The sequence below is a fragment of the Stenella coeruleoalba genome, assembly GCF_951394435.1.
Source record: "Stenella coeruleoalba genome assembly, chromosome: 12".
Taxonomy (NCBI): domain Eukaryota; kingdom Metazoa; phylum Chordata; class Mammalia; order Artiodactyla; family Delphinidae; genus Stenella; species Stenella coeruleoalba.
Genome location: NC_137158.1, coordinates 47,222,223 through 47,250,076, shown reverse-complemented (window position 1 = coordinate 47,250,076; position 27,854 = coordinate 47,222,223). Strand labels below are relative to the sequence as shown.

At 38.4% G+C, this 27,854-nt stretch overlaps 1 protein-coding gene across 3 annotated transcripts; it reads right to left on the bottom strand.

The window, feature by feature from the left end:
- Positions 1-1,614: 1,614 nt before the first annotated feature.
- Positions 1,615-27,854, bottom strand: RWDD1 (RWD domain containing 1). 3 transcript variants are annotated; one of them, XM_079939664.1, is made up of 9 exons: positions 27,460-27,594; positions 26,130-26,257; positions 25,001-25,111; positions 19,870-19,935; positions 17,928-18,058; positions 16,070-16,213; positions 15,241-15,373; positions 14,662-14,724; positions 1,615-5,071 (listed from the first exon to the last, which is right to left on the bottom strand). In XM_079939664.1, exons 6-9 carry the CDS (start codon positions 16,193-16,195, stop codon positions 4,950-4,952), a joined length of 444 nt encoding a protein of 147 aa, XP_079795790.1. In that variant the 5' UTR covers positions 16,196-16,213; positions 17,928-18,058; positions 19,870-19,935; positions 25,001-25,111; positions 26,130-26,257; positions 27,460-27,594; the 3' UTR covers positions 1,615-4,949. The 3 variants fall into 3 exon arrangements, with proteins under 3 accessions (XP_079795790.1, XP_079795789.1, XP_079795791.1); XM_079939663.1 differs by lacking the exons at positions 25,001-25,111; positions 26,130-26,257 and having other exon boundaries at positions 27,460-27,854; XM_079939665.1 differs by lacking the exons at positions 26,130-26,257; positions 27,460-27,594 and having other exon boundaries at positions 25,001-25,374.

The window sequence follows — 27,854 nt, the reverse complement described above, 5'->3', positions numbered from 1 at the left end:
TTGTGAGAACGTCCTCCCACCAGAAAATGTCTAGTATCTCTGGCTTCTAGCCACCCTGATATATTGTGACAGCCAAAAACGCTCCCACACTTTAACCCTGACCCAGAATCACTCCCGAGCACCACTTAGGGTCTATGGGCAGCCAAGGGCACTGACTCAAGGTCCATCCCACCAAACTCTGCCCTCATATGTTCTGATCTATCATTGTTCTGCCATTGAGTCACCATGCTGCTTTAATTTAATTATTACTGTAAGACATTTATTGTAAAAATTATTGTAAGACATTTTAGGTTGGGTTCCCCCAGGAAACAGAGACGTGCCTGCAGACTGGGAAGAGCTCTCAGGAACACCACCTGTGAGGGAGTGAAGGAAGCAAGACTGGGCACAGGGAGAAGTTGAACTGCAATGCGGTTTAACAGTATCCACAGCGGGTCACAAACACGGGGCTAAGGAGCTGGGACACCCGTCAGAGCTGTTCTCACTTGAGGCACTTTTGCTGCTACAGATGAAAATGCAGGGCAACAACTGGAGCTAAAGGAGGTGCTATCTCCGCTGCAAATGTATCTTTTGTTCTTTTCCAGAATTCGATTTTTTGATGAAATACTGGCAGAAGGAAGATGGAGGAGTATTTGTCTGAGTCTACTCAGACTGCTCTAACAAAATACCATAGACTGGGTGGCTTATAAACAATAGAAATTTATTTCTCACAGTTCTGGAGGCTGGGAAGTCCAAGGTCATGACAGCAGCATATTCTTGTCTGGTGAGAATTGGCTCCCTTGGCTGTCTTCTCACTGTAACTTCACATGGCAGAAGGGGCAGGGAGCTTTCAAGGCCCTCTTTTTACAAGGGCAATTATCCCATTCGTCAACTCCCAAAGGCACTACCTCCTAACATCATCACCATGGGGGTTATAATTTCAACATCTGAATTTCAGGGAACTCAAATCTTCAGTCCATAGCAGTAGACGTCTTCATTATAATTTGATTGTGTAGGGCAGGTGGAATGGGAAAGGTGGGAGAGATTTGTAGACAAAGGCCTGTGAAGAAGTTCCCTGTTAACAGCCCAGTTTTGATGTTTAAGTTTCCTTTTTTTAACACCTTTTTCATGTTAAGGAACTATTATAATCCCCCACCTTACAGATGAGAAAGTTGACGATCAGAGGTTATGTGAATTTTCTTCAAGCTCCCACAGTTAGTAGACAAGCCCATTATTCCAATTCACACCTCTTTCCAGCAGAACCATCTCAGATATTTTCATATTAAGCAACACATTAAATTTCAGTGGTGAACTGAAATATCAAGTATTAAATCCTTACTTTTTTCCTTTTCTGCTCAAGTTCCCAGGGGCTGGCTCAAAGTGTGCTTGGTTTATTATCAATTGAGCACCAATGTCGGTGAGAAATCTCAGCCTCACTATGTAAAAAAAAACCATATGCACAGAGACTATTTCTATTCTATTCTCAAATAGAATCCCATAATATCAGCTGATAATAGCATGGAAAACATTAAATGCATACCTTTATTAGCATCAATATTTACCTTTTAAAACAAATACCTTTAGTAACAGATCCTAATGTCTTAAGGGCCTTTAGATCAATAGAGATGGATCACTCCGATATTTTAAAAGCAAAATTTACATCAGAAGATACATCCAAATTAAAATCAATAAATTCTTTTAACTTTCTCTCAAATGTACAGGTGGAGAATGCTCTAGATCCATAATTTCAAAACAGAGTTCCACAACAATAAATCTATTAATGATACCAAATTATAATGAAGACGTCTATCACATTTAAATAAGCTTGGACTGGTATGAGTAAAGCCACTGACCTATTTTTTAATGTCTTGGGCATGTGGCAGCAGCCCACACTCCAGTAATTTCATGTCCTTAATTACTTTACCTTAACTATTTGGCCGGTAGTAATATGGCTTCATTTTGTTTGTCCACTGAGCACTTTCACTTATGCAGAGAAGCCCACTTTACCTGAAAAAGTAGTTTCTTTTCCTGGTCTTTCTACCTAATGTTCTTTGGGATGGAGGCCATAGGATCCTGAGAACCTCTTTGAAACAGCAAGGACGATGGTCAGGTGAGTGAGGCACTTACCCTGGGTGCAAAATTTAAGGAGATGCATAAAATTCAACAAAGATAAATAATATTTTAATGCTGCATTTAAAAAATAAAAATCAATGTAAAAATCCATGATAAATGAATTATCCAAATTTTAAATAATTATTGGTTTCTCCTTTTAGCTCAGGTGCTGTTATGGCTTTGCACAGCACTGTGAAATTTTTGAAATTTGAAATATTGAAACCCTTTACAATATTCTTGAAACTTCCCCAGCATTTTCCCATCTTTTATTAATGGAGGGGAGTTAGTACATTTGGAATCCAACACACCCCCCTTCTTTCAAGTCCTTTGATGAGTTTGCCCAAGAAAGGTGACATGAAAAAGAAACCTATAAACTTCACAGTACAACTTTTGGCAACATTCTGTCATCTCTGTTACTCAGACACAGGTCCTAAGGCAGCAAACAAACTAGTGTCATTCACATTTACCTATCTACATAAATTCACACTCCATGTGTCGTTTGTGGAAAACTTTCCCTGTCACGTTAGACCTCAATGGTCTCTCTAAAATTACTCCCTACAGTTCTTGAACTGTGTGACTCATTTTGACCCATAATCATACAATCCCTACGACTGCTGCCTGTCATGTATGTTCTCTGAAAGACAAACACTAGGAGCTACTTGCAGTCTTTTACTTACTATCTGTTTGCACCTTCATAACACCTAACAACCAGCTAGCACATAAATATTGAAAACCCACAACTTCCTTTCTTCTGGAATCCAAGAATGCATCTCTTTACTTCTTGGCACATATATCTTGGGAGTTTGGGACAGTAAAATCAATGATCTCATCCTTTTCACTGATAAGAGATGTTACTGATATCTTTCTTGGTTTTACCTCAACTAGGAAATGTTCCTGTAACCTTTTAGATGTGTTACCTTAGGTTAGTATTTATCCACTTTTTTTTCCCTAAGGCATGCTTGCTGCCAGGAGAATGTGATGTAAAGCAGAACCCAGAAGCATTACTCAAAGTTGCAGCAGACAGCAAATAGAACATTTCTTTGAACCCTTATATTTTATCTTTAAAATGCATAAGCATCTTGCATACTATTCCTACAATTAGGTGCCTACTCAGCGCCATTGTTCCAGGGATACAGCAATGAATACAAATATCTGTGTATGTTTTTAACTTAATAATACTGTATACAAGTTAACACGAGTAGAAAAACCAAAACAAAAATTTTCCCAAATCCAAGAGCAAAACTGATAATTCAGGACGGGCCAATTATTGCTTCAAATACTACCAGTCATGCTGTTACACATCCAGGAATTAAGTGTGCTCCAGTTTGAGAAGCAGAGTCTTTGGTTAATTCCCAGAATACAAAGCCAACAGTAAAGTTAATTTTTACTCCGGGTGAAAATATTTGGGATTATCATTAGAACTAACCAGGTTGTCTTTATTTCCATTTCATTAGGGTCTGCCTACATTCTGAAATGACAAAGGTGGTTATTCAATATCTGTAGAAAATGTGTAAAACTTAGACTTTAAAAAATTATGTGAGGGGCAAGTGTAATCATTCTTGATACTTCAAGGTCAAGTCTTCATTGACCTCATACTACACTGCTCACGACTGCTTTTCTTAACTGAACCACTCCTTCAGGTTCTTATGCAACTGCTGATCAGCTGCAGAAAGGATCTCCTTAGGAAAAGCAAAATCTCACGTAACAAACTTTTGGACTTCTCTCTGCATAGAAATACTGAACATTACTGCTATTCCTCTTTATTGGTCAGGATCAAGGTGGGTGAAAAGCATTAAATTCCGCAATGATAGTTCTGTCTTAACTTTATTTTAATCATAAGGTCTGACTTCAAAAATAAACATGGATTGATATTGCTGTGTTTGTGGGTACATAGTATTTCTGAATTGAGGAAGCCATTTGCAATAGCACAAGTGATTTCCTATTGCAGTTAAGATTCAATCCTCCAGAACTGCAATGACTGGATAACTTGCACGAAGCCTGGCTCTCCTGCCTGGAGCCCCCAAGTCGATCATTCCAAATTATCACAAAGGTCTAATGTGTGCATGAATGTGGATGTGTGGTACTCTTGCAGACAGTGTACAATCCCAAGAATTCAAACCACTTCAGACTGGTTAATTAGAAAAGTGGGGAAAATCACAATTTATAGACTTGACAACTGTAGGACAGTAGTTCTTCATCAGGAGTGTGCATCACAATCACCTGTGTCACAGGTATGAGATTTCACTGTTTTAAAACTCAGAATGAGGCTCAGTGTTTATTAACCTCCACTGAGAAGGGACCAGGAGTGCACACTTTTTAATAACTCAAAGATGATTCTGATGCAGATACTACTATATGACTAAAGTCCATTTTACTCCTGACTATTATATGGGCTTCTGGTTTTGTTAAGACTTAAATTTATTATGCCCGAAGGCTAGAATTCAGAAGGTTTAATGCTCTGTTCACCTCAGTCTTCTAATATTTTATATGAATGACAAACCTTAGAATTCAAACGCCACCAGTCTCTAGCACAGAAATTCCAAGTTATTCCAATTCCTTGCATGTAAACCCACACCTGGGTACAGCAACAGCTGACCTTCCAGTCTTGGTGTTTTAGGCAGAATTTCTCTCCAACACTAAATGATTTTAAACATGTGGCCTTCTTCCCACCAATAAGAGGAATTGAACATTTTATATCTGAAATTTTAAGATCAGTTTATTAAGTTCAATGATGAAAGCCATCAGAAGAATATTCTCCTGAAAATTATTTTTTCTTAGAAAAAAGAAAGGAAAATCAACACCCTCTTAGCACAGCCACAGATGCTATGGCAGTCAAGCCTCTCTGGAGACGGGCTAGTCCATTAGTCGGTCAAGTCACTCTCCCGGTCAGCAGGATTGTAGTCTGGGTCATCCTCATCATCCTCCAGCTCCAAGTCATCCATTTCCTGGAACAAAGACTCATCTACCTCCACGTTGTTTCCAGCTGCAAAAGACAGAAGATTTCCCCTGCAGTCTTACGCTCAGAAATAAAAGATACAACCCAATGGCAGTACCAAACAGAGACTTCTTAAATGTGCATCTGAGGTGCAAGTGACGAAATCCTGAACTACTACTCATACCAACAGTGATCTGCATTGGTCAGCAGAGACACATTTTAAGAGCAACTTCATGGTTCCAGTTCATAGTCTAAAAAATCCAGCTACAAAAATGCCAATCTAGAATGAATTATTTATGATCTGGCATGTTATAAGTTGAAGACAATGATGATACAAAGTTGATTATCACTGACCAGGAGACCTGTACCAAGAGTTTATCTCTTCCAATACTGGAGATATATACATCATTAAAGCTCAACCATACTTATAATTAATTGACAAATTTGATCTTCACTCTCACCCGCTTCCCCTGTAACCAGTGGTATGCCTTTCTAAGATTCCAAATGTCTAAGCTCTATAGGAAGTAACACCCAGGCTTTGTATGAAACATCTTCACTCTTCAGTCTATCTGTAGTAAATAAAGTAGGATATCAGAGTACTCTTAAATCACCAAACATTGTTTACCTTCTTTCCCTCTCAGACTCTAGTCCACTGACATTCAACTTAATGAGAAGGAGTCTTGCTTCATGCCTAAGAGCAGTTCAGTAATAAAATACAATTTGTCAAGTCCAAGCCGACGAATAACTGACTCAGCCTGGGAGAAGCAGTAAAGCCCTCACAGGGCAGACGACATCTGAAATATCTTCATGATAAATTTGAACGCAACCAGAAGAAAAGTGGCCAGGATGAAGCAATTCTAGGTAGGTTATGCAAAGGCAGAGAGAAGAGCTAAGACCTTGAATACTTCTAAGTGGAACACAAGATTCTTGAGGAAAAACATCTGGAGATAACACAGATGAAGGCCAAACTGAATGACTGTGCAGGTCAACCTCTCCCTCTAAGCAGCAGAGGACCGTACGGAGAGAAATGGCATCATTACACATGGCTTTTAGAAATACCACCTCAGAGGTGGTGACTACAAGGTAGGAAAGGGCACCAGGAGGAAGAGACTGAGGCAGGGAAATAATTTATGAAGCTATTACTAAAGTCCAGTTGAAAAATAACAAAACTTTCAAATTAGGAGGAAAGAGCTGAAAAGACATTTCAGAGGCAGAATCAACAGAGCTTTTGGTAAGTTACTGGATATAAGGAGACACTTGATCCATTAGACAAGGAAAAGAGTCAAAAATGAGTAAAGACAGTAAAACTTTTAAAGTTCAAGAGAGAATGAGACTCAACTTTCTGGATCTAAAACTTATCAACAAAATAGAAAGGAAAATAAGCTCCTAAAATGAGAAGGAGGATAGATGAAGATATCCTTGTTTTCTGTTTCACGGTTTTTGGTTTTGGAATTTTTTTTTTGAGACTAAAAATCTTAGAACAAGAATGTAATAAGATATTAAAATTTAAAAAAATTGCTCAGTGTCAGTAGGAGCCCAGCTCAGGTTAAGAAGCATGATTTAGCAGTGGGCCACCTCAACAGATAGCTGATTCTGAACCTTCTTAACCTTTTCCAGAAGGTAGTCCAGGAACAAGGTCGAAAGGCCAGATGCTAGAGGATCCCCAGCTGGCATAATGGGAATGACAGAAGGACGATGAAGTACAGAACCCAGGGAGCTACTGGAGGGGTGACTGAGTAAGGAGCTCAGTTTAAGAGATACACATAGGGCTCAAGCTCCATGAGGGCAGGGAAATCTGTCTAAATTGTTCTCTGCTGTATTCTCAGCGGCCAGGACAGTGCCTGCCTTACAGGGATGCAATAAATATTTGTGGATGGATGGACAATGGATGGACAAAGGCAGCAAGAGCATAAGGGTCAGGATAAAAAAGAAAAGGAAAGCACAAGGGACTAGAGGTGCCAAAGACAGTGAGAGTGATATAAAATCTAAGACTTTTGGTTAGTTCTACGCTTGAGGTTTTTATAAAGCTCCATGATAGACCATAGACTTGTGATACTAGAAATTTGAAGGAAACAGGTCACTTGAGTCATAGTGACCTGGTTTACTAGTTGTTAGAGGCAAACGTGACCACATTGTTTATCTATTGCTATCTTTGATACTGCTTAAGTTATCATAAAACTTTAAAAAATACATTGCTGGGGGGAGACCTTCAAGATGGCGGAAGAGTAAGACACGGAGATCACCTTCCTCCCCACAAATACATCAGAAATACATCTACACGTGGAACAACTCCTACAGAACACCTACTGAACGCTGGCAGAAGACCTCAGACCTCCCAAAAGGCAAGAAACCCCCCACGTACCTGGGTAGGGCAAAAGGAAAAAGAATAAACAGAGACAAAAGGATAGGGACGGGACCTGCACCAGTGGGAGGGAGCTGTGAAGGAGGAAAAGCTTCCACACACTAGGAAGCCCCTTCACAGGTGGAGATGGGGGTAGGGGGTGGCGGAGGGGGGGGAAGCAGCTTCAGAGCCACGGAGGAGAGCGCAGCAACAGGGGTGCGGAGGGCAAAGCAGAAAGATTCCCGCACAGAGGATCGGTGCCGACCAGCACTCACCAGCCCGAGATGCTTGTCTGCTCACCCGCCGGGGCGGGCGAGGGCTGGGAGCTGAGGCTCGGGCTTCGGAGGTCGATCCCAGGGACAGGACTGGGGTTGGCTGCATGAACACAGCCTGAAGGGGTACTCCCCCACAGCTAGCCGGGAGGGAGTCCGGGGAAAAGGTCTGGAACTGCCTAAGAGGCAAGAGACCATTATTTCGGGGTGCAAGGAGAGGGGATTAAGAGCACTGCCTAAACGAGCTCCAGAGACTGGCGCGAGCCACGGCTACCAGCGTGGACCCCAGAGACGGGCATGAGACTCTAAGGCTGCTGCTGCCGCCACCAAGAAGCCTGTGTGTGAGCACAGGTCACTATCCACACCCCCCTTCCGGGGAGCCTGTGCAGCCCGCCACTGCCAGGGTCCCGGGATCCAGGGACAACTTTCCTGGGAGAACACACGGCGCACCTCAGGCTGGTGCAACATCATGCTGGCCTCTGCCGCCACAGGCTCGCCCTGCATTCCATACCTCTCCCTCCCCCCAGCCTGAGTGAGCCAGAGCCCCCGAATCAGCGGATACTTTAACCTCGTCCTGTCTGAGCAAAGAACAGACTCCCTCAGGCGACCTACACGCAGAGGGTCCAAATCCAGAGCTGAACCCCAGGAGCTGTGCGAACAAAGAGAAAGGGAAATCTCTCCCAGCAGCCTCAGGAGCAGCGGATTAAATCTCCACAATCAACTTGATATACCCTGCATCTGTGGAATACCTGAACACACAATGAATCATCCCAAATTGAGGCGGTGGACTTTCGGAGCAACAATATATATATTTTTTTCCTTTTTCTCTTTTTGTGTGTATGCTTCTGTGTGTGATTTTGTCTGTATAGCTTTGCTTTTACCATTTGTCCTAGGGTTCTGTCTGTTTTTTTTGTTTGTTTTATTTTGGTTTTAGTATAATTTAGCACTTGTTATCATTGCTGGATTCGTTTTTTTGGTTTGGTTGCTCTTTCTTTCTCTCTCTCTCTCCTTCTCTCTCTCTCTCTCTCTCTTTCTTTCTGGCTGACAGGGTCTCAGTGCTCCGGCCGGCTGTCAGGCCTGTGACTTTGAGGTGGGAGAGCGGAGTTCAGGACATTGGTCCACCAGAGTCCTCCCAGCTCCATGTAATATCAAACGGTGAAAGCTATCCCAGAGATCACCATCTCAACGCTAAGACCCAGCTCCACTCAATGACCAGCAAGCTACAGTGCTGGACACCCTATGCCAAACAACTAGCAAAACAGGAACACAATCCCATCCATTAGCAGAGAGGCTGCCTAAAATCATAAGGTCACAGACACCCCAAAACACACCACCAGAGGAGGTCCTGCCTCCCAGAAAGACAAGATCCAGCCTCATCCACCAGAACACAACCTCTAGTCCCCTCCCCCAGGAAGCCTACACAACCTTAGCCACTGGGGGCAGACACCAAAAACAAAAGGAACTACGAACCTGAAGCCTGCAAAAAGGAGATCACAAACACAGTAAGTTAAGCAAACTGAGAAGACAGAGAAGCACACAGCAGATGAAGGAGCAAGGTAAAAACCCACCAGACCAAACAAAGGAAGAGGAAATAGGAAGTCTACCTGAAAAAGAATTCAGAGTAATGATAGTAAAGATGATCCAAAATCTTGAAAATAGAATCGAGAAAATACAAGAAACATTCAACAAGGATGCAGAAGAACTGAAGAGTAAATAAACAATGATGAACAACACAATAAATGAAATTAAAAATTCTCTAGAAGGAATCAACAGCAGAATAACTGAGGCAGAAGAATGGATAAGTGACCTGGAAAGTAAAATAGTGGAAATAACTACCACAGAGCAGAATAAAGAAAAAAGAATGAAAAGAACTGAAGACACTCTCAGAGACCTCTGGGACAACATTAAAAACACCAACATTCAAATTATAAGGGTCTGAGAAGAAGAGAAAAGGAAAGGGACGGAGAAAATATTTGAAGAGATGATAGTTGAAAACTTCCCTAATATGGGAAAGGAAATAGTTAATCAAGTCCAGGAAGCACAGAGAGTCCCATACAGAATAAATCCAAGAAGAAACATGCCAAGACACATATTAATCAAACTATCAAAAATTACATACAAAGAAAAAATATTAAAAGCAGCAAGGGAAAAGCAACAAATAACATACAAGGGAATCCCCATAAGGTTAACAGCTGATATTTCAGCAGAAACTCTACAAACCAGAAGGGAGTGGCAGGACATATTTAAAGTGATGAAGGGAAAAACCTACAACCAAGACTAATCTACCCAGCAAGGAACTCATTCAGATTCAACGGAGAAATTAAAACCTTTACAAACAAGCAAAAGCTAATAAGATAATTCAGCACCACCAAACCAGCTTTACAACAAATGCTAAAGGAACTTCTGTAGGCAGGAAACACAAGAGAAGGAAAAGACCTACAATAACAAACCCAAAACAACTAAGAAAATGGGAATAGGAACATACATATCAAAAATTACCCTAAATGTAAAGGGATTAAATGCTCCAACCAAAAGACGTAGATTGGCTGAATGGATACAAAAACAAGACCCGTATATATGCTGTCTACGACAGACCCACTTCAGACCTAGGGACACGTAAAGACTGAAAGTGAGGGGACGGAAAAAGATATTCCATGCAAATAGAAATCAAAAGAAAGCTGGAGTAGCAATTCTCATATCAGACATAATAGACTTTAAAATAAAGACTATTAGAAGAGAAAAAGAAGGACACTACATAATGCTCAAGGGATCAAGCCAAGAAGAAGATATAACAATTGTAAATATTTATGCACCCAACATAGGAGCACCTCAATATATAAGGCAAATGCTAACAGCCATAATAAAAGGGGAAATTGACAGTAACATAATAGTAGGGGACTTTAACACCCCACTATCACCAATGGACAGATCATCCAAAATGAAAATAAATAAGGAAACACAAGCTTTAAATGATACATTAAACAAGATGGACTTAATTGATATTTATAGGACATTCCATCCAAAAACAACAGAATACACTTTCTTCTCAAGTGCTCATAGAACATTCTCCAGGATAGATCATTTATTGAGTCACAAATCAAGCCTTGGTAAATTTAAGAAAATTGAAATCGTATCAAGTATCTTTTCCAACCACAACGCTATGAGACTAGATATCTTACAGAAAAAATCTGTAAGAAATACAAACACATGGAGGCTAAACAACACACTACTTAATAACCAAGAGATCACTGAAGAAATCAAAGAGGAAATCAAAAAATACCTAGAAACTAATGACAATGAAAACACAATGACGCAAAACCTATGGGATGCAGCAAAAGCAGTTCTAAGAAGGAAGTTCATAGCAATACAATCCTACCTCAAGAAACAAGAAACATCTCAGATAAGCAACCTAACCTTACACCTAAAGCAATTAGAAAAAGAACAAAAAAATCCCAAAGTTACCAGAAAGAAAGAAATCATAAAAATCAGATCAGAAATAAATAAAAAAGAAATGAAGGAAATGATAACAAAGATCAATAAAACTAAAAGCTGGTTCTTTGAGAAGATAAACAAAATTGATAAACCATTAGCCAGACATATCAAGAAAAAAAGGGAGAAGACTCAAATCAATAGAATTAGAAATGAAAAAGGAGAAGTAATAACTGACACTGCAGAAATACAAAGGATCATGAGAGATTACTACAAGCAACTATATGCCAATAAAATGGACAACCTGGGGCTTCCCTGGTGGCGCAGTGGTTGAGAGTCTGCCTGCCAATGCAGGGGACATGGGTTCATGCCCCGGTCCAGGAAGATCCCACGTGCTGTGGAGCGGCTGGGCCTGTGAGCCATGGCCACTGAGCCTGCGCATCTGGAGCCTGTGTTCCACAATGGGAGAGGCCACAACAGTGAGAGGTCCACATACCAAAAAAAAAAAAAAAAAAAAAAGGACCACCTGGAAGAAACGGACAAATTCTTAGAAAAGCACAACCTTCCAAGACTGAACCAGGAAGAAATAGAAAATATGAACAGACCAATCATAAGCACTGAAATTGAAATTGTGTTTAAAAATCTTCCAACAAACAAAAGCCCACGACCAGATGGCTTCACAGGCGAATTCTATCAAACATTTAGAGAAAAGCTAACACCTATCCTTCTCAAACTCTACCAAAATACAGCAGAGAGAGGAACACTGCGAAAGTCATTCTACGAGGCCACCATCACCTTGATACCAAAACCAGACAAGGATGTCACAAAGAAAGAAAACTACAGGCCAATATCACTGATGAACATAGATGCAAAAATCCTCAGCAAAATACCAGCAAACAGAATCCAACAGCACATTAAAAGGATCATACACCATGATCAAGTGGGGTGTATCCCAGGAATGCAAGGATTCTTCAATATACGCAAATCAATCATGCAATACACCATATTAACAAACTGAAGAAGAAAAACCATATGATCATTTCAATAGGTGCAGAAAAAGCTTTTGACAAAATTCAACACCCATTTATGATAAAGACCGTCCAGAAAGCAGGAATAGAGGGAACTTACCTCAACATAATAAAGGCCATATATGACAAACCCATAGCCAACATCGTTCTCAGTGATGAAAAACTGAAACCATTTCCCCTAAGATCAGGAACAAGAGAGGGTTGCCTATTCTCACCTCTATTAACCTAGTTTTTGAATTTTTAGCCACAGCAATCAGAGAAGCAATAAAAGGAATCCAAATCGGAAAAGAAGAAATAAAACTGTTACTGTTTGCAGAAGACATGATACTATACGTAGTGAATCCTAAAGATGCTACCAGAAAACTAGTAGAGCTAATCAATGAATTTGGTAAAGTAGCAGGATACAGAATTAATGCACAGAAATCTCTTGCATTCCTATACACTAATGATGAAAAATCTGAAAGAGAAATTAAGGAAACACTCCCATTTACCATTGCAACAAAAAGAATAAAATACCTAGGGATAAACCTACCTAAGAAGACAAAAGACCTGTATGCGGAAAACTATAAGACACTGATGTAAGAAATTAAAGATGACACAAACAGATGGAGAGATATACCATGTTCTTGAATTGGAAAAATCAACACTGTGAAAATAACTATACTACCCAAAGAAATCTACAGATTCAATGCAATCCCTATCAAACTACCAATGGCATTTTTCACAGAACTAGAACAAAAAATTTCACAATTTGTATGGAAACACAAAAGACCCCGAATAGCCAAAGCAATTTTGAGAAAGAAAATCGGAGCTGGAGGAATCAGGCTCCCAGACTTCAGACTATACTAAAAAGCTACAGTAATCTAGACAGTATGGTACTGGCACAAAAACAGAAGTATAGATCAATGGAACAGCACAGAAAGCCCAGAGATAAACCCACACACATATGGTCACCTTACCTTTGACAAAGGAGGCAAGAATGTAAAATGGAGAAAAGACAGCCTCTTCAATAAGTGGTGTTGGGAAAACTGGACAGCTACATGTAAAAGAATGAAATTAGAACACTCCCTAACACCATACACAAAAATAAACTCAAAATGGATTAAAGACCTAAATGTAAGGCCAGACACTATAAAACTCTTAGAGGAAAACATAGGCAGAACACTCTATGACATGAGTCACAGCAAGATCCTTTTTGACCTTCCTCCTAGAGAAATGGAAATAAAAACAAAAATAAACAAATGGGACCTAATGAAACTTAAAATCTTTTGCACAGCAAAGGAAACCATAATGAGACCAAAAGACAACCCTCAGAATGGGAGAAATATTTGCAAATGAAGCAACTGACAAAGGATTAATCTCCAAAATTTACAAGCAGCACATGCAGCTCAATATCAAAAAAACAAACAACCCAATCCAAAACTGGACAGAAGACCTAAATAGACATTTCTCCAAAGAAGATATACAGATTGCCAACAAACACATGAAAGTATGCTCAACACCGCTAATCATTAGAGAAATGCACAATCAAAACTACAATGAGGTATCATCTCACACCAGTCAGAATGGCCATCATCAAAAAATCTACAAACAATAAATGCTGGAGAGGGTGTGGAGAAAAGGAAACCCTCTTGCACTGTTGGTGGGAATGTAAATTGATACAGCCACTATGGAGAACAGTAAGGAGGTTCCTTAAAAAACTACAAATAGAATTATCATATGACCCAGCAATCCCACTACTGGGCATATACCCTGAGAAAACCATAATTCAAAAAGAGCCATATATCACAATGTTCATTGCAGCTGTATTTACAATAGCCAGGATATGGAAGCAACCTAAGTGTCCATCGACAGATGAATGGATAAAGAAGGTGTGGCACATATATACAGTGGAACATAACTCAGCCATAAAAAGAAACGAAATTGAGTTATTTGTAGTGAGGTGGATGGACCTAGAGTCTGTCATACAGAATGAAGTAAGTCAGAAAGAGAGAAACAAATACCATATGCTAACACATATATATGGAATTTAAGGAAATAAATGTCATGAAGAACCTAGGGGCATGACAGGAATAAAGACAGGGATGTAGAGAATGGACTTGAGGACACAGGGAGGGGGAAGGGTAAGCTGGGATGAAGTGAGAGAGTGTCATGGAGTTATATATACTACCATATGTAAAAGAAATAGCTAATGGGAAGCAGCTGCATAGCACTGGGAGATCAGCTCGGGGCTTTGTGACCACCTAGAGGGATGGGATAGGGAGGGTGGGAGGGAGACCTAAGAGGGAGGAGATATGGGGATATATGTATATGTATAGCTAATTCACTTTGTTATAAAGCAGAAATTTACACACCAGTGTAAAGCAATTATACTCCAATAAAGATGTTACCAAAAAAATACTTTGCTGTAGTTTAATGTATAAATTGATCAAACATTTGAATTTATTCTTCAAAATGTGTTTCTTTATAGCCTTGGGAGGAAAAATTTACATTAAGTTACCACTATGATTTTCATGGTTTAATAAAAACAGCACATTATGTACATGTGGAATTCTAACATTATCTTACCATCTTCCAAGAACTGAATATCAGATGTGTCGAGATTATGATCTGTTTCAAATAGCTGTCTCCCTAAAAGAAATAAACATATTTAACTCGAATGGCATACTTTTCCTCCATCTCCCCTACAATGCTTTAAACAGTAGAATAATATAAACAAGTTATAAAAAAAACAAGTCTTAAAACCTGTTTTTTCTGTGAATTTCAATCAATTTATGAACTCAGTGAGTAGCTAAGAGGCATATGAAATGTATTTGCATTAAAATGGAAGAAGTGAAAACCTAATCTGCCTCAGAGTCCTAGAAAAACAAACGGTTTGATTCTATCAGTCCTAAGGCTTGTGATCCTAAAAGTCATGGTAATTATATCTCAACATCTATCCACTCCAATATTTAGATGAAAGATAAGCCATAAAAATTAATTATAATTATGTGTGAAGAAACATCACCATATGGAGAGAATGCTTTCTCTTTTTGTCCTAGATGCCTAAGTATATTATTTTCTTATAGAAATCTGTCCAAATGATCCTCTTGCTATGTAAGAAATAATATAGGAGGGCTTAAAGGAACAGGATATGAGGGGTCATACCACTTAATTTATTTTTTCCTGCTTGTTCTTCTTCTTTCATTCGTTTCTTTTTAATTTCCAAGAGTTCTGCATCAAACTTGGCCTTCCAACTTAAGAAATTCTCGATTGTAACAGGAGTGCCATGGAATAATTGCTTAGAAAAGAAGAAAGACACACCACCAGATAAATGATACAACAGTTAGAAAATAAAGCCTAATGATCTTCTAGACAAATGAATACAGCCACTCACAGGAAAAACAGAGAAAAATGGTTTCAAGTTTAAAATATTTAGTCTGATTTCTGCCTGCATTGGCTACTCTAATTGGTTTTGGCAATTTACTCTGGAAAAGTCCTTTTTTAATTTTTATTACAAAAAAGCAAAGATAATACGTAATGTGTCCCCATTGCTATTCACTGTTAAGAAGAAAGTTGCTACTGTCAATATTAATATGTTTAAATACACATCAATTCATAACACTAACATCATTGCTTATCTTTTTTACTTCATTTTAGAATCTAAGGTTTTCTTTACATTTAGTAAATATTTAAATCACTCTGGTGGAGGCTTTATAATTCTAAACTCTATACCGTAAGTGAAATAGTTTATATTTCTTGATTTTACCTGCATAAGCTTTAATAACCTTTAACTAACTGATTATTAATCATTATTGTGCCATGTGCATCAACTAAATGAGGGACCTTCTAAAATTTTACTTAGTAAAGCTTTATTAAAATTTACTTGTGCTTCTTTTTGTGATTCCCCCCAAATTACTGAAATTTCCAAAAGCAAACCCCCCCAAAAAATACAGATTTAAAGAATAATGAAAGAAAATCTGACTTTTAAATATACCTTTTCAGCTTCTTCTGCTTCTTTTTCTTTTTGTTTTTTTTCTTCTTCTTGTCTAGTTTTTATTTGATCTACTATTTCATTTAATTTTTCTTGCACGGCTGTCACTAAAGTAAAGATCATCACCATACCAAGGTTTTCTTCTGTCTATGTAACCAAAAAAGAAAAAACGGTTGTAGTGTTTCACTTAAGAATTAAGAATTAAGCATATATATATATATATATATATATATATATAATTAAGCATATATATATATATTAAGCATATATATAAAAATAACATTTTAAAAGTCTTGTAATTTGCCATATTCAACCTAAAACAGAGAAAAAAAGAAATTTCAATAAATTCTATGTAATAATCATAAATATACGTAGAATTCAGAAAACGTTTTTCTGCAGTAGCTAGCAACATCAGTTCTCCAGCGTGTTTTCATGATTTTAGTTTTAAACCATTACAAATAGAAAGAAAAAAGGATACATAAAGATAAATCATAAAAGTACCTACATTCTTTATTGTTGTATTATATTAGAAAATCACTTTGCCCTCAAAATTCAGTCCATTGTCAGAGCTCTTAAGATACCCTCAAAGAACTAAAATAATGATAACATACTGGAGAACTGATAGTGCTAGCTACTGTAGGAAAAAGTTTTCTGAATTCGTACCAAAATGTTATTAGGCATTTATACCTGACTGGTGAGATTAAGGGTAATCTTTATTTTCTTCTTCATTATTTTCTGTATTTTCTGAGTTTTCTATAATATAAATTCATTATTTTGATAACTAAAAATTAATATAACTACTTTTAGGGGAAAAAATACAAATATGTGCTCTATCTCTGATCTCAGGTTAAGTATCAGAAAGAAATCAAAACTTTCTTTTTGAAAGAAAGGAGTTTGAGTATAAATGAAATATAAAATGCATATTAACAAAATCACTCAGATCAAATAACTTACATTAATATATGACTGACTGAATACAGTATATTGTTCCAGGCTCTCTGCAATGTTTTTACAAGAAGAATGTTAAACCAAATATAGAGAATTAATATAACTTCACACTGGGTAACAGAGTGAACAGGGCCCAGATCAGCATCAATTAATGTTTGATATATCCCTTCCCTCTTCATTCTCTAATAGCTCCAGATATTTTTAAAATGTCAGCATTTAGAGCATCTATAGTCTTTGAAATATACAAGTCACATTTATGATGGAGACATGTTTTATGTCAGTTCTTCTTAGAAAACAAACAAAATCAGGACTTCTGTTTTAAGCTGGTGGAGTAAGATTTTACTTGCCCTCCCTACTCCCTACTCTGAAGATCCCATGAAAACTCTCTACCCAAGCAAGAGAGAGCTTTAAATATCCCCCATGCCCAGACTGTGAGTAGCCCATCCCATCACAGAAATAGCCAGGTAAGAACTTTCTGATATCCATTTTCCACCACTTCTCTTACCAAATTATAGGCAACTAGCCTGCAACAGGTCAGGGGGGTTAGGAGTTTTAATGTTTTTTAAGTTGGAATTTTTAAGTTTACACGGGACTAGGCATTCTGAGAACCAAATTTTAACTGTGTTTATAACTTAGAGTCCCTAATCACATTTTTATCGCCTACAAGTCACAGGGTTAACTGAGTTTTAAACAAGGGTATAGGAAGAACTTCTCTTACTCAAATTTTAAAGGTACAGTGGGAAACAAAAATAAAGATGCTTTGTGAATATATATACACACACACACATCATGAATTTTGCTTGTTCAAAACACTGGTTATACATATTTAATAGCATTTTCTGACCCTTAACATTACTGTATAATATTTAAGGCCAATAAAATAATGCCATTACAAAACTTGTTACTTCCTTACCTGTAATGCTAATAATTTTAAAATGTCTGAGACATCATTATCATCTAGATTTAACTGAGAGAATATTTCATAAAGGGGAGCTTCATCTGGGTATTTTTCACTGTATGTAAACTTGAGGGTAGTCTGGACAGCTAAAGACACAAGATAAGAGATTGATATGAACACCTTAAAATGTAAAGTACAGAGAGGTCAACATCTTTGTTGAATCATTAATTAATTTACAATGTGTCAATGAAAAGTAGCATAACAGATTTTCCTACAAAGAGAAACAAGGTTACCATGAGACCAGATAGATAATTACTACTAACATAAACAACATGTACCACAAATATAAGTGAAAACAAATCACAGGAATACCAAAGATCACTTCTAACACATCTACTACTTATGAGTATTTTATCATGTTGCACATCAGAGAAAGAGGATGAAGAACACATTCTTTTTAAAACTCTCCTTAAGATGAACAAAATGCACTGAATATGACATACAGAAAAAGTACTACCTTAGGCTCATTTTCAGGCCTCTACCAGAGCCAGCTCCAGTGCAGGAGTCCATACTGCTATCTGCACAATGCCAGCAGGGCACTGCTAAGGGGTTGCTAGAGTACACAGCTGTTAACTGGACAGTTTGAGAGGCTATCTGAGAAACTTTTAACCTGACTCATCCATACATGCTCCCCCAGTCTTTTGGCCTGTGCCAATTCACAGATCTGACACTGGTATAGGTGTGAGATTCTTACAGGCGCATTAGTGCAAAGTATCTCTCTGCTACCTAGCATGATGAATTCTCAATTTCGTCAACTAAGCAGTAGGGCTAAACATTTTCTGTTAAAACTTACTCATCAAAATGACCCTTTGTCTAGATTTTGCCTTTCCTGTAACTCACATTTTAATTATTAAAACTTCCTGATATTGATGATTTTAATTGAAATCTAGATTTCTCTCCATGGGAATGGAAAAAAAAACACCTCAAAATGTGCTGGCTTGATATTTTGTTTTAATTTTTATGTATGACGTTAACAAAGAAGTTTATATAATTATATATAAATATATATAAATATCTATCTATATAAATATATGTAAATAACTGTATTCAACAGCTTTTTAATTCAGATTTCAGTAATATCAATACTAACCTCATTTTCAATTCTACAAGACAGATTTAGAGTTATCAAATGACACCACTAAAACGGTATTACTGAATACCCATGACAGAATTTTAGTTGACAGGAAAAAAAAAAAAATCCTTGGGGTTAACACCAACTTATACAACATTCTTATCAAATTACAATATTAACTGAACTGGACTAAAAGCAGAAAAGAACTTAAGACACTCTTCCCCCAACATGTATCAAATTTAAATTAATTTTAATTTATTAGTTTTATAGCTCCTTTATTTCAATTTGTATATTTGTCTTAGTTCTACACTTGTATAATATTGGTTTTTATTTGGTTTTATGTATACACATACTTAAATAACAGTACAATATCCATTCTAAAGAGAGAGGGGAAAAATGCAGAGAGGTATTTATCCAGCCCAATTTATAACAGCAAATGTCCAGTAAACAATCTAAATATCCGAAAAGGAAAAAGTCCATGCTATGCCAAGGAATACCACACAACCACTAAATTACATGTGCATGCCAAGTGTTCTTGACAAATATGTCCTACCCTTTTCTTATCTGCTGTATTGTTAATGTTTCTGTTTCACTTTTAAGAATTAAGCTTACTGTCAGAACACATCTCCTTGACTTCCTCTCTGTTTCTCTAGAAGTCATTATTCCATAGTAAATACTGACAAGAAATATGTAACATTCATACTAAATTCTTAACAGCACCTTAGCACCTCCACACATGCAATGCCCAACACAATGGCTGCAGAATGAATAAAATTCCCGAGAGAAGGGCTTAGAAAAACCTAAAGTATTTTTGATTAGACTTACTTTCATCATTTTCTCCAGCCTCAGATGTCACAGTAATGGTGAAGCTGGGTGGATTTTCTGATAATACTGCAAGAAATTATACACAGAGATTAAGTTATTAAGATGCTTCCTACGGCACATGCTTTTCCTTATTAGCAAAATATCAATATCCAGTCCTGGAAACTGATTCCTAGCCTGTATTTCCATTTCCATAAATACAGACTGAATAGAACAATTCAAACGATAAAACGTCCATCAATTTCTATTTAAATCTAGGGTTTTCTTTAATCTGGGGAAAAAAATACCTATAATAGATACCCTCTTTGAGTTTTATCAAATCAATTAAAATAAGTAATTTACTTTTTAATTCAAAATTTCCACCTATACATGGAAAATTACATTCTAAAAAATTTCCAAATGAAACGGCAAAAAAAAAAATTGATGTTTCTCATCAGAACCTACCCTCATAAATACTCAGTATTATCACTAATTTTTATACTTATATATTCTGAAATATAATTCAGAATCTCCATGACAAACAGTAAATATTAATTTGTTAGAGTTTGTGTCTTCTAGCTCTCTCATTCTTCTATATCATCTCTAGAACCAAGCTTTATTCTTTCAGAAATTATTGAAAATCTACCATCTTCCATGGAATTACAAAATTATCCATGAATCCAAGTATCAAATTACTTATAATTTGTTAAGCAAGACATGTCAATCAACATTTACATAAATAAGAAAGTTTTATATGCTATTTTGAAGCCTGATGTCTATCTGATACTATTTACCTGTTTATGATCTATTCCCCCACAAGAATACTGTAAAAACTCTGAGAACTCCTACATCAGTGCCTGGCAGTATCTAGAAACTCAATAAAGTTTGGCTCAATGAAAGAGCTGAACTAATATTCAGAACCATTAGATGATTAAACAAGGAAAATTCAAGTCACCCTTGATTGCTGCTGAGTCCAAAAGAAAAGTCTGTGCTTCACTTCAGGCCTGGGAAGCCCTGACCCCTGTGCAGCTCAGCAGCCTCTTTCGGACATGAAAGAGTAAGGGGATCTCTGAAGAAGTCACCACAAAAACTACTCAGCTTTTCCTATTCGAGAACTTCTGAAGTCTTCATAAATAAATGAATTATCAATAAAATGAATTATCAATAAAAGTTTCAGGGGACTTCCCTGGCAGTCCAGTGGTTAAGACTCCGGTGCTTCCACCACAGGGGGCACAGGTTCGATCCCTGGTGGGGGAACTAAGATCCCACATGCCCAGTGGCACGGCCAAAATGTTAAAAAAAAAAAAAAAATCAAGACATATTCCCTCATTTTAATTGAAGTTTGAAAGTACTTGAAGCAATGATGAACATCTATGGTTAGTACAAAGGTGTTTGTCAGGAAGATAAGAGACTCACTGGACTCATATTTTAATAGGCCTCAGGCAGTCCAGCCTATGCAGAAAAAGTCCCTAAAAGGTAATTATAATAAAGCTTTTATAATATGATTGGCCCTACCTTTTTTCTAACAAACGTGTGTAAAATATGTTTGATGTACTTCATTCCTATTTCTTTTCATGACCAACCTTAGCATTTACATGTCATGAAATATAAACATTGCAACTATATAAATAAGGGTTCAACTCAATGACATTCCAACTTATTATCATTTTCTAGGGCTCCATGAGGCTGTAATTTAGGGGTTACCTATAACCAGTAACAACAGCTAACATTTATTGAGCATTACTTTGCACCTGTGCTGTTCTATGCATTTACACAAAGATCCTTTACTTCTCACACCAAAATCCTGCTTTTATACCGTTACCACATTTCACTAAGTTTAAGATGCCATCAATTATGTGATGCACCCTACTTTATGTACCACTAAGAAAGAAACTACCAATTAAACTATGATATGTAATCAATTATAAGACAAATTCATATTTCAGAAATGTTTACATGTAAAACTATGTCTTTGAATCAGTTAAATATAGTATCATCCCAATTTTAGAGAGGTGGAAACTGAGATAAAAGAGTTATATAGCCAGTAACTGGCAGGACTGAATATAAACTGTATAGAGTTTCATTCTCTTTAAAAAAAATTTTTCCAGCTGAGAAATTCCAGGGAAGTCATTTGAGCTAGGCTGTGAATAAAGGCATACTGGTAAATAGAGATGGAGAAAAGGAATGCAGAATAGAGTAACACGGCAAAGGGTATAATGGTGTGAAAGCTTAAGGACTATGCAAGGAATTAGAAATTATTCCACTAGAGAATGTACATGCGGTGAATAAAACAAGTTGAAAATATACAGCTGAAAGTTTAGTGTGGACAGTGATAGCTTTCTTTAGCAGAAGTAATAAGGTCAGAATTCTATTTCTAAGCATAGAAGATAAATCTAGCAACAGTGCATAAAGTGGAAGGGGAAAAACAAGACTAGATGCAGGATGAAACTTGATAGTTACTGAAATCATTTCAGCAAAGTTAATGAGGTTCTGAACTAGGCTGGGAGCAATGGGAACAGCAGAGAACAGGGACAAATCTAAGATGGTGATGTGTGACAACTTGAATTTGTAGGCAGTGCCAATAACAAAAACCAGAAATAGAAAAGAAAAACCAGATGTATTTGAAGAACACAGAATTTCAGTTGGAGGTATCAAGTATGCAATTAGAAATGGGCAAATGGGGCTAAAGAGAGTTGGGCCTGAATTTAATTTGGGATCATCCACAGAGGTGACAGCTAAAGCCATTCGACTAAATGAAATCGCCAGAGAGAATACAGAGAGAAAAATAAGGGCCAATGTCAGCTATGTAAGGGATCCTAAATTTGCAGAACAAAAGTAAGAGGAGGAAAAAGTGCCAAAGGTTAAAAGAAAAGTAGCAGCCATGACAGGTAAAGACAAACTCAAGAGAAGCCTATTTTATTTGTGAATCCACCTAAGTACCGAGAGATCCAGCTCTGACATGGCAGTCTCTATGTGCTGTATGTGTCTGAGCAGCTGTTGGTAGGGGGAATGGGGAATGAACCATTGGCCTGTAAGATCATATCTAAATCCCTAACAAGGCCCTTCGTGATCTGGCCCCTGTGTACTTGTCAGTCTCATTTTCCGTGACTCTCACTTTACTTTCTAGCCATACCCAGCTACTTGTCCTTTGAACACATTTGGCTCTCACAGAGTCATGCTTCTGCACATATGCCCCATCCCCCAGTCTCATTCACATAACTCATCACCCCTCAGCTCTCCAAAACAACTCAGACCGTCCCCTCTCCCTTTGCTGTGGCTGCATTCTATATGAACCTCCATGAAAGAATCATCACATTGTGTTGTAAATTATTTACCTGATGTCTTTTCCCAAGAGATTGAGCTTCTAACAATAAGTATACTAAATATATGGTAAATGAGGACCCCATGTGGTAAATGAGGACATGGGAATGCTAGCAAGAACATCCCTGAACTGCCTGACCTTGGGAGCTAGACAGGAGAGGGAGGCAAGATGAACAAGAAAGAAGCTGATAAACTAACAAACCATGAGAATTCATGATGAGAGGCATGTTCACTAAAAGCATGGGAATGAAAAACCGTAGGGCTACAAAGCTTATAGACAGAAAGAGGAATTTCAGAGGCCAAAATTTTAAAGATGGCCCATCCAAGCTGTGGCTATGGCCCCTGCAGTTGGAGGAAACAGAAATCAAAACTGTTCGTTGATAAAGACGGGAGTTATGAAGCCATGTTATTAGAAGAATCCACAACTAAGATGGTAAATTTCTAGTAAAGAGTATCTTATATTTGTTTAACAGTTATAAAGTTTTTACACTTACATTATTCCTTATTAAATAGATATGTAAACTGAGGCTTGGAGAGGTTATATGATTTGTCCAAGGACAAAGAGCTGATACGCATTCCACCAAACTGCCATTACAGAGAGAAAATTGTGAACCAGGAACAAACAAAAAAAAATATTGGAGAACACTGCTAATATCCACTCTCCCCTTCTTCCAGTTATACCATTTTTAACTGAGCGTATTGCCCACCCAGGATGAAGACTATCTCTCCCAGCGTCCCTTCCAGTTAGGTCTCACCAAATGACCGAGTTCCAGCTAATGGGATAGAAAGAAATAAGCCCTTTTATAGTTTTGAGGAAATTTCCTTAAGGAAATTTAAGAAATATTTAAGAAATTTCTTAAGAAACTGCTGTCTTTTACTTCTTCTTCTTCTTTTTTTCCCTTCCTTCCTTTATCTATCCTACTGCCTGGAAAAGGAATGCTGCCATCTTCACCATGAGCATGAGACTACATCTTAGCAATGACAAAGAACTAAGAAGAAGCCTGGGTCCCTGAAGAATTCTTGCACCAGAGCTACACATCTATCATTTATGTGCAAGAGCAATAAACTTTTACCTTTTTAAAACCAGTTATTTGGGGGTTCGTATCATAGCTTAATCTAATTAAAAAAAAATGGAAAAGGGATTATATTCCAAAGCTTGGAGGTTACTAAAATAGGGAAACTTACTGAATTGAACTTGAAAAGATGAATTATTCTTGAGTTCTCATGAAGCAATAATCCTATCCCAATGCATTACACACTGTGAGTTGGGGCGAGTTGAGGAAAGATTAACTTTCACTAGAGACCAGACTTCCACCACTGTGAGTGGATCAAAATACTTTTGAGAAAAAGAATAAGGTTGGTGGGCATTGCGGAAGGAACCAGCGGAGGAGCATAAGTGTTAGGTGATATAGGGGCAGATGATGGTAAACTAGACAGAATTTAGGATTTTGTAAAGAGCAGAGAAAACGGAGGTAGTAGCTGAAAGGTACACTAACAGGACACACAAATGACACTAAGGTTTTCACAAAGAACCAGATCAGCTCATGATAAAATAAGTCTCTTTGGATCTTAGAAAGTGACTGTCCTAGAAAAACTGCTTTCACAAGATGACTTCTGCCCCATCTCTAAGATGCAATTTTAACTGTTAAGCTCATGGGTGTTACTTAGAGGTACTAATATAAACAAATACAGGATTACGTACCCCTCTCTGTAAGATCAAAGAGAATTAAGGGAACCTAACTTTTGATTAGCCTAAAGCTAACCAATTTGTTCCAACAAAACACCCGATAGCCAGGATTTTGACACAGAAATGGAAATAACCAAATTCAACTACCTTAGCAGGACCTTGTCAAGTGAAGCACTGAAGGAGAATGTGGTATCAGGAAAGTCCATTTACATTTTGGGAGACTAGTTGTTAGGAGAATTGGATCAATGTGCAGTCAAGCTACAGAATAGGCACAGAGAAGAAACTGTATTATGATCTGTCATATTTCACAACAAATGCAACATCAGGCCAAAAGTTCTCTGCAAATAGTCAAGCAACAATTCTAAAGTCAGGTTAGGTCTATGTGCCTAGGACTATGGCTGGCTGAACTGTGCCTCTTCAGCATCCACAAGGGGGTCATGATGTACTTAACAAAGGCTTCTCTGTCAGCACTCTACCATGTACTGAAAAAAAAGTATTTACCAAATCTAATATTCAATGTGATTCAAAGTGACGTTTGAAAACTACCAATTAGTGTTCCTTGGCAAACTGACACAAACAAGGTCTCTTTCTGAAACCTGGTATGAAAATATTAAAGTATGAAATCATCAACACGAAAGAAAGCTGTAAAACAGTAAACCTTGCAAATCCTCAAAATTTCAAAAGACCAAACATGGAAATATATGATTCCAAAGCCCTCTGCCTTTTCCTTGAGGCATCATACAGAACTTGATCAAAGTTCCTAAAGAACTATAAATCAAGACATCTCATTTTAATTTATTTAATGCAATTGTAGGACTGCTGATAGGAATTAGAGACAGGTGGGCTCAGCTGACACTGCAGAATACTTGATGCGTCAAAGATTCACATATTGTCCTTCATTACCCTGGCTCGGAATCCTCAAGCACTTTTGCATCTGACAAGAATTTCACATACTGAACTACATCAGAGCTTAGTACAATTTGAAAGAACCATCCAATTATTCTAGGGTTAAAAATGTATCACTGTCATAAATGCTTATGTGCACAGTACTTAATGAGTGATACCTTATGCCCAAAGAAATGAAAACAACAGCACATCTTATGCTTTCTTAACTCTGCCTACACTGTGTTCATGCCTGTTACGTTTCCAATATACTAGAAATGACCAAACGTCATGATTAAGAATATATCCAACAACTGACCCTATATTCTATTTTATTTAGACATTGATATATAAGCAAGGATAGATAAGGGAGCCAGACTCCATACACACTCACCCAGTTAATGACACTCTCAAACCCCTCTTCACTCATCCCCTTAACATCCTCACAGCACAGCTGTACTGCTGTTGACAGAGAACATGAACAGGACTGGAGCTATACAGGGATAGCTGAGAGACATCTGCCTGTTGGCAAAGCAGAACAAAATTTGCTACCATTGCAAGCAGTGATCAAAGGGTAGAGCTAAGAAAACTAAGCTAAACAATGAAAAGGGAGTTTATGAGTTAAAATAACATTACCTTACACTCTGAATTCTGACAATCAGTGATGGACAACACTCAAAGGAAGGGATAGGGAAGGTAAATCCCACAAACCTAGGCTATACTCGCTCATGTTTGCTTTATTAGATCACCTCTCAAAAACTGAGTGTAAAGTGAGAGAAGCCATATTGATATGGTTATCTTGCAGCATTTTCAGAATCATCTGAAGGCTTAATACTGAAGAATTCTCTTCCTTTAAAATATACCAAATGAACTTCTCATTAATATTTCACATTAGCCCAACTTCCCAAGTAATCTTCTGCTCCCCCTCATCCCAGCTGGAGCTGGATCCCAAGCCCCAGACCTTACTCTTATTACCAGTCCTGCCACTAACTTTCTGGCCAACCCAGAGCAAGCACTTACCTCTCCTGAGCCTCCACTACCTTGCTTCTAGCAAGAGGAAGCCAGGCCTGATGATATCCTACTATTGGTCTAATTACCTGTGATCTTACAGTGGACCTGAAATTTGGGCCACCTCATTCATGGGGCATTCTGCAGAATATGAGAATGTAAAAAAAGAAGAAGAACGAAAGAAAGAAAGAAGAGAAAAGAAAAACGACAAACTTCTGGGACAACACTACTCTCAAAACGGATTCTGGGTAACTGAGAATTCTGAATCCCACAAACTTTAAAACGCCATCGTCTGAAAAACAGCTTCTACCTGAATAGAGGTGAAAATGTGAAAACTGACACTTGTGCGGCACTGGAAAGACTACTCCCACTTGGAGTATCTATATTCGTGTATTTCACTAAACCTCGGGCTGCTGTTAAGTCACAATGGAACTCTCTGGTTTTGCCCCCGACTGAATTCCAGGCCCGAGACTCCAGGGACCTCGCCAGCCTCGCCCGGACTTTCAGATTTCAGGAAACAAGCGAAGAAGAGAAAACAGCCGTAGAGTTACTCGTAGATGCCTGAACCCTTGAAGAGAAGTAGAGAAGAGGGCGCAGTGGCCACACGGCCTCTCCGTTCCCTTCTCCATCCTGGCCCAGGATGCCGAGGGCCGTGGCGGTGGCGGCCGGTCCCACTCCACCCCGAGTAGCTGCGGGCCCGCGGCCGCGTAAGTCACCTGTGAAGGAGTCAGGGTAGATGGACTCCAGAGCCTCCAGCTCGTTGCGCTGCTCCTCGCCGTAATCTGTCATCGCGGCCCTCGCTGCAGCCCATGGATCGCCCAGACACCCAGGCGGCGCGCGGCAGCCGGGACCGCGGCGCACTGGGAGAGCAGGCAGCTGCCGGGCGGGCGCAGGCGCAGAGTCCCCGGCTGAGAGGCCGGAGGCCCAAAGCCAGGCTAGGCCTGCTGAGCCACAGCCCAGCGCCTGCCTCCGCCTGCTCCCTAGTTCCGCGTTCGACTCGTTGGGCCTGGCCGGTGGGCCGCCTGTCCCACGCCCGCTCGGGATTTGCAGGGATAGTGAAGACACCCGGTCTGGCATTTGCCATGGACACCTAAGGATTGGTTCCTGGGCT